This window comes from Protopterus annectens, chromosome 2.part1 (genome assembly GCF_019279795.1).
Source record: "Protopterus annectens isolate FY-2018-M chromosome 2.part1, PAN1.0, whole genome shotgun sequence".
Lineage (NCBI taxonomy): Eukaryota > Metazoa > Chordata > Ceratodontiformes > Protopteridae > Protopterus > Protopterus annectens.
Genome location: NC_056729.1, coordinates 1742306259 through 1742314703, shown reverse-complemented (window position 1 = coordinate 1742314703; position 8445 = coordinate 1742306259). Strand labels below are relative to the sequence as shown.

General features: G+C 38.4%; 1 protein-coding gene across 1 annotated transcript in view; it reads right to left on the bottom strand.

Annotated features, from left to right (window-relative positions):
* Window positions 1–2559: 2559 nt before the first annotated feature.
* The window catches only part of LOC122794622 (phospholipase A2, membrane associated-like), a 159213-nt gene continuing 153327 nt past the window's right edge, over window positions 2560–8445 (bottom strand). Inside the window, exon 4 of the mRNA XM_044063197.1 lies at window positions 2560–2914. Coding sequence (XP_043919132.1) covers window positions 2769–2914 — 146 coding nt within the window. The 3' untranslated portion in view covers window positions 2560–2768. The remainder of the gene's footprint in view (window positions 2915–8445) is intronic.

Sequence of the window (8445 nt, the reverse complement as noted above, 5' to 3'; positions counted from 1 at the left end):
CACAAGCCGCAACTCACAGCTTACCAGAGACAAAAATGGCAACATACAACAGCTGCCAGACACAGTGGCATCCACACACATCAGCCTTAATCAAACAGCACTCGAAGCTATGATAACTTCCATAATTGATATTAACTGTTTAGACAGAATAATAATGACATCTGTACTAGCTGCCAGACACAGCTGCATCCACGCACACCATATCAGGATTGCTCAAACAGCACTCGTAGCTGTGATGCCTGCCATACTTGATATTAACTATATTTAGACAAAATACTGATGACATTTGTACTAAGCGCTTGCTACTATTATTTAACCAGGATATACATGACATTTCTAAATCATACTTAACTGAAGAAGGCATTAGTCTCCATGACAGCATCTTTTTTTCAAAACTCTCTACTGTTACTGCTATTATATATGATGTTAATTTGTTACATTTGAGTCTGAACTCTGATGAATGCAGAAAATAGATTTCCTCACTGCTGCGGTGAACTGCCTAAAAAACAGCAATAACAAAAACAATGGCAGCAAATTCACCAAGGCTGACGTACTTAGAAGCTGCTGATATATCTCAAAAAAAGTCCGTAAACAAGAAGCTTTCTTTAAAATGAATTTAATGAAAACAAGTTAAAAGCAGTGCAAGAAACGTCCCTTTCTTAACAAATGATAAGTGCTTTCGATAAAATCTTCCTCACGATCTGAGCACCTTCTAAGGACACCAGCCTTGGTGAATTTGCTGCCGTTGTTTTTGTTATTGAACTCTGATGAATGGTACCTTGTTGAATTAGTTAATTAATTAAATTATTATAAGTAAAATCAATGAAAAACGAACAAGATAAGTATTCATTGAGTTCAAGTAGGGGAATAGAAACTTCTATGTTTGTATTATAAGTTGCTTTGTTTGTCTTATATATAATGTAAATAGTAACCCATCTTGACCAACCTTTGTTTGTGAAGAATTATTGGACTCTTTGAACATTCTGAATAAATCATTACTGTTTTTCAGTTGTTTAAGAATCCCTCCTTTTTTAAAATAAAAACAGATAACAAGTGATGTACCATAGCAGTTGATACTTTGAGAGATGTAGTTGTAAGAGTTATTTTTGGGACAGCTATCTTGGAATCAGTTTTTTGTTTCTTCTTTCTAGAGTCAGTCCAAAGATTTGTTTCTTTTATTCTTTTAAGAGTAGGGGCCATCGATTTCATTTCTTCTGGGATAGACACTATGTTGTTGTTTTTGATAAATACAGTAGCTTCTTCTAAGTCATTAAAGGTTCTCATCTCATTGCCAAAAAGTATTTTTATCTTGGCTGGAAAGGCCAGCTGTGCTTTGGTGTTGTTTTGTTTTAACAGTTTTATTATTGGCCAGACTTTTTTTCCTTTGCTCTTGTATTCCGATAGAATAATCATTGTCAAACCTTATCAGGCTTTGATTGTATTTTAAGGGTGATTTTCTCCAAGCAGATTTTAATATTAGTTCCTTGTCCAGAAATGAAAGAAATTATATAACTATGGATCTAGGTGGAGTATTTGTTGAGTTAGAAGCAGGTTTCCTCAGTGCGCTATGCGCCCTTTCAATTCCAAATGAAAGTCCCTCTTTCAAGTCTAAAAATTCAGGAATCCAGGTTGTTAAGAATGAAATAATGTCTTGTCCTTCAGTGTTTTCAGGCAGACCAAAGATCCTTATGTAGTTTCTCCTTTCTCTGTTTTCTAGGTCATCTATTTCGTTAAGCAGCCATGTATTCTGTTTAAGCAGAAATTCTTTTTGGAATTCTTCCTCTTTGAGGCTCCCTTCAATGCCATTTAGAGAAGTCTCTATATTTATTTTGTATGGTGTAGCTGTAATAGTTCCTTAAGAGTATCAGTCTGTTTTTGAGAATTTAATTTGCGGTTTTCTAAGTCATTTTTAAAGCCATCCATCTTCAAAGATAGTTCCTGTAAGGTAGATGTCATCAATTGCAGTTTTTTTTTTCAAAGCAGCATCTGGATGAGAATTCCTTGAGTTGTTCTTATTCAGTGACTCAATATATCTCCAAGTTACTCGACAGGAAAATTGTTGTATATCTCCACCAAAATTGATATTTATGTAGTTTAGTAGCTTATCTACAGATTTCTGATGTTTTAAATCTGAAAATAATAACATCTTCCTATATTATTATACTAGTTTATGGAGCTCTCAAAAGTCACTGCTCTCAGTTGGCCATCTAGGCTCCGCCCCTCCTAAACTCCCACATTTTGATGTATTTTTTGTTGACACACTTTGGTCCATAAAATAGTCAGCAGGTTTGCTAGATCAGTAATCCCAGAGTGTGGTGAATATACCCCTTCTCCCTAGACTGGGCGATCTCTTATTAAATATAATTAGCAGGGTGCATGGTATGCAGGAAAATGGCAACCCCCCCTGCAAAAAACAGTGGCTTTCTTTAGCATGGTGTGAAATTATACCTTGAAGCATGCACTTCAGAGAGTAAGCTGATAAGAGTTTAGATGCCTTTAAAGTCTGGGTTTCTACTGTATACAGTCAGTCACAGATGCAAGTTTCAAAGACACACTATATTGAAGCTGCAAAGCAATAAGCAGATTTATTGATATATCCTAGAGGTTGAGAGTGATGTAGAAACACACTAAATAATGATAAAAAACATGCTGTAAATAAAGTCTGATAGTTCAGTCAAATGATTAAAGGTTAATGTTATATTTTAAACCCACTATATTATCTGATAAGTAAACATTTTTTAATCTGATAGATGCAGATAGAAAACATTTCAACACCTAGGAGTAGATCCTCGACATTTGACATTTGGAAAGTAGCGGTATGCTTTCCTGTAGCTTTTACTGGCTGCTTGAAAACACAGAGCAGCGGAGCGATCACACTCGCATACTGACTTCATGCATGGATCAGCCATAGACACTACAATGAAAGAAAACAACAGGCTGTCAGTATAGTGTTAAACACATACATGAAGAAGACAAAGAATAAGACTACTGTCCTGCTTCTTGGGGTGGTCAGTGCTTTGGGTCCACCTGCAACACCCTTGATTAATGACCCCTTTAAACTGGCAATTTCTGGAGACCCTAAGCAATTTGCAACACACTGTCAGTTAGAGATACCTGCCTTCCCTTGTGTTGTGGATCAGTTTTACCTGCGTGCATGCTCCCACATGTAACCGCTCAATACCTGCCTCCCATTGTGCTGTGGATCAGTTTTACCTGCATGCATGCTCCCACATGTAACTGCTCATTACCTGCCTTCCCTCTCCTTTCCTGTCAAGAAGATGTGCCCTCTGGCTGCATTACTCATACACCTTGTCAGGGAGTGGTGCCATCTATCAGCCACTCCCTAATCAAATGTAGTGACTAGAGACTCTTGTATTGTTCCCTATTTATTTATTTATTTATTTTACTTATTTATTTAGTTACCATTTGTCAAAGCGCAGTGACTACAGACTCTTGTATTGTTCCCTAACTGCACAGTTTGCAGTTACAGGTGTGTTCCTTCCCTCCACAGCTACACTATCTGCAGAGTCATCAGCTTTCCTTCAAAAACACTTTCTGCTATTTGAGCCCTACCTGCTTCCAGACAGTAATCAAAGAAACACCAGTACCTGACAGCAGCAGCATAACGTGACAGCAGCGGCATAACTTGACAGAAGCAGCATAACTGGAGCAACTTCTTGTACTGCCTGCTGACCCCAAAAGCAATGCAAGTGCGCTGTCCACCCTTATCCCACCCCACGTGTTACTACTGGAGCAACTTCTTCTACGGCCTGCTGATCCCAAAGGCAATGCAAGTGTGCTGTCCACCCTTATCCCACCCCACGTGTTACTACTGGAGCAACTTCTTCTACTGCCTGCTGATCCTAAAGGTAATGCAAGTACGCTGTCCACCCTTATCCCACTCTACGTGTTACTAGCTAGTTTCCTCCCATTCCCCAAACCACAGCATGCAGGTGATATATGTAATGAGTATATGTGAGCACCGCACCTCCACAGCATATAGTATGGTGGTACAGAGTGATGGCCACCCTCTACTGCACATCTCTCCTCACTGGGACCCATCATGCCTCCATCCCTCCACTGGAAGTTTGCAAGATCACTTGCTGCATTCTTCAACCCCAGACATTGACTACATATATGTGTTTGTCTGTCTATTTGTGAATCATTTGAGTGGGCTGGTACAAGACCCTTTGTAATCACAAACTGCACACAAATCAGACAATGAGCAAAACTGATTTACAAAGACAAAAACATGAATGTATTAATACTTGGCCTAATGGTTAAGGTGTTTGCCTTACAAACACAAGGTGCAGGGTTTGAGTCTCCCAAGGGATAATTGGCTAGGCTTAAAATGGCTCACAAGGGCAGTTAGCCTAGTACTGATCTATGAACCTATGAACCTATAAAAAAGATTTAGGCAGGCACAAAAATACAAAGTTACAAAAAAGGGACCAAAAGCAAAAATGTTTTTCAAAGATGTAGTGAATCATGTACAGTGCCTATCATTAAGTATTTATACATGCATACCTGCACACGGATGCCTACAATTTGCAGAGAAGAAAGCAGTTGTTTTCTATTTTACCAAAAGTACACAAATGATCAACATACAAGTATTGTAAAAAATGTATAATACAGAATGTCATGGACATCACACACAGCTATTGTCATCTGAATCACTTTCTTGTTACACAAATACAATATTCAGTGTATTATTTGTGTATAATGCCAATATTATCTATGTTATAACCTTTTAGTCTGGATAATATGTATATTTTTTTTAGAGGCCGGGAGAAAGAGAACTCCACAGAGACTACAAAATTACAAAATTATAAAATAAAAAAAAACAGTACAAAAGAAAATATGTTTTAGTAACAAAAAAAAAAAAATTTCTAAAGGAACACACAAAAATATTATTATTCAGTAAAACAAACAGAGAAATAGAGAGAGAAAGAGAAGAGAGAAAGAGAAAGAAAAGGAATTGTGAAAAGAATGCAAAGAGGGAGAAGAAAGAGAGGAGGAGGAGGGAGAGGAGGGAGAGAGGGAGGAGGGTAGCAGGGCAATAGAAAGAAAAGTAAAAAGAAATAAATAAAGTAGTAAAGTAGTTAGTATATAGGGAGAAGGGAAAGATCAGTCAGGAGTCGCTGCAGCAGAGCCAGTGATTTTTTATAGTTTTTGATTTTTTTTTTTTGAAGAGTGAGGAGGAGGATTTAGAGTGATATATGTGGGTAGCTGATTCCATATCCTTCCTACAGTATTAGAGAACAGAGAGTCACCACTGAAAGGGTTATGGCAAAGCAGGGCAATGCTATTGTAACAAGTTGCTAGTTTATTTAGGTTGAGTAGCTCTGGATGAGTGAGCAAATAATGAGGAGTCACAGCATATTGGATGCAGGTAGCAGCATAGAAGTACAGTGGATTGTGGATTTGAAAAGGAGAAGAGAAGTGGACCAAGAGAGACAGAAAAGTGGAGAGGGAAGAGAAACAGGCAGTAGTGAAGAGATAAGATTGTCCCAAAAACAAGAACGGGCTTGATGCCTGTTGCTTAGATAAGATGTAAACCATTTAATAGCCAGGTTATCAAAGAGGAGGGAGGGTTATTTAATAAGGAAAGAGGAGTGTTCACCATGTCAAAAAGCTTAGAGAGGTCAATGAATAGAGGAGGAGAGATCTTGGAGAGAGAGAAGGCAAAAGAAGAGAAGTTAGTATATATATCAATAGAGTTACCACCTTGTGTAGTGTGGGATGATGAGATATTTTCCATAAAAATTTTTGTCTGAGATTTTAGCTTTCTTTGTAAGATTTCTAAGTTGGCAAGAAGAAAAAAAGAGGTGGTTCTATGGTGTTTGTCTCTATGTCCATCAAATCCAATTTTTATTGAAATTATGAATTTTGTTTCCTTTTTGAGCCCAAGGGGAGCTATATTAGATTTCATTCTATAAAGCGTGGGAGGGCAATGTTTATCTAAAATTGAAAGGAAGGTTGAGTTAAAGAATGATACTGCGATCATTTTGAAAGTCACTATTAAAAGTTTTTGGTGGTTGGTATTATTCTAATGTTAGGGGAGTTTTGATAGTCAATCTTTTCTTGGATTGAGTAAAACCATTAGGCTTATATGACTTATGACTGGAGGACTTTTAATTAATAATAAATCTATATATCTATCACCCAGAAAAAAATATTAGTAGGGGGGGGTAGTAGGAAATCCAAAAGGAAGCTCTCAAGATTGGTATGTTTTTGTGCCAGGTGGTATGTACATACAGATGATGTAAAGAGCTGTAAGGTTTATAACCTGAAAACATGATTATTGTTAATGTGCTTATATGGTTTTCAACGTCATTTAACTACAAGTAGTTTATGCTTTGCATTCGAGGTATAAAAAGAAATCTTACTGTGGAAAACGTCAGTTAGCAGTGCAGAATAAATGTCATGGAATGACTTGTAATACACAGCATTATAATGGTCAAAAACAGCAGTAACAATTATATCCTGAAATCTCACTGGAAGGAAACAGTTACTGTGAATAGGAGGACTGAAAATGAAGGCACATTTCATTACAAAACGTTTCTCATCCAGGAAGAAAGAGGTCATAATCCCTCTCTACTCGTCCCTCATTAGACCTATTATAGAATACAAAGCCTCATTTGGTATGTACCTCACTAGACACTTACAACAACTGGAAAGGCCACAAAAATACCTCACTAAGAGGATCTTAGTTCTTAGACACTTGCCTTATATGGACAGACTCAAAAAGCTCCAGCTATACTCTGTCTCATCGCCTACTTAGAGGCGATCTCTGCTTGACCTACAAAGCCATGTCTGACCCAGAGCTGCTAGATATGCTACACCTAAAGAAATCTCAATCCCTCCATGCCACACGCTCCAGAGACCTAAACCTCATTACCACAATAAATAGAACATGCTGGAGGGACAGGTTCCTAACCCAGAGACTTTCCAGAGTCTGGAACAAACTTCCCATTCACGTCAAGCAGAGCACTTCACTGGCCCTCTTTAAGAGAAATCTTGACGAGTGGATGGGCAATAGGAAGTTCATCCCGGGGATCACTTCAGTGGCCTTGCTTGACAGGGGTACTGGGAACTAACTTTGGGGGGCATGATGCTAGGGAATATTCTTGGTCTAGGCTTATATAGGCTCCAGGGCCATTAGCTTAGCACACACCTATGAACTTATGAACCTATAACGGTGTCAGAGTGAGGTGAGCGGATATGAGCCACAAGAAATATTACAGTGAAGTACCTGTAAAACTCAGGTAAACACTAACTGCAAATATCAGATAAACACTCACTGTAAAACTCAGGTAAACACTCACTGTAGATCTCAGGGAAACACTCACTGTAAAACTCAGGCAAACACTCACTGTAAATCTCAGATAAACACTCACTGACTAATATGTTCACAGTCAATGTCAAATGTATTGATGGTGTGGATATAATTCTGCCAAGGCTGTGTATTCTGTCATATGCATAGATCTTAAGACGTGTATATGATCTGGTGGGTTTACAATCAAAATGTCTAGTTGGGATGCTCAAGGATGGGCAATTGAAATACGGATGTTCGACTGTCTGTGTAGTGGAACACCCCTTGTTCGAAACTCCTATCAGCGAATGCTACTGTACATTCGTTGATATGAAATCAATGTACTGCACAAAGATCACAGCACAGTGCAGTTTGGGATATTCATCCCTTTCCTCACTGTAGTACAATCTCGGAGTTGGGATATATAGTTAGCAGGGGGGTGTAGGGGTGCAGGGGGGTTTTCCTCCTGAAAAACCGTGATGTACAGTATAGGAGTTTCATGTAAATGTGCTACTGTATGGACGTCAGGTGCTCTATTCGACAACAATGTTGAATTTGCTGAATTCATTCAGCCGATTTGACATTGTGTCAAGTTGGATATTTTCAATTTCTTCCTTTTCTTCGATGTTGTAGTAAACCGATCTAGAGAATATCAAGTCTGTGTATTTGAATGTTACATCTTTATGATTTGCAGATAAGGTTTACCCCTGAGCCTCAAGTGTCTGCGAGCTCTGCATGTGCTGAAATGATTTGTTGTTCAATCTGAAACTACAAAATCAGTACTTCTAAATCAGTCATCATGGTGTTTTCTCAGAAAAAGGTGTATTGATCTTTACAGGTGAAGCAGGAAGCAGTTACCCCAGCTGGAGGAATTGCCATCTTTGTCTTCAAACAAAGGAAGATGAAGTTAACAGATTGATCATCAGGTGGATGTCACAGCAGCTGTCCTAAAGGTGTTGTTCTAAATTTAACCTGTAAGTCCAACGTGAGAAATGAGTACTAGGATGAAGGACTCAGTGTACAGGTCAGTGTATGTCTCCATCCTCACCTGTGTTCATGAGTTTTCGGTGGTGAACCAAAGGATGATACCATGGATAAAAGCAACAGAAATGAGACTTCCTCACAGGACA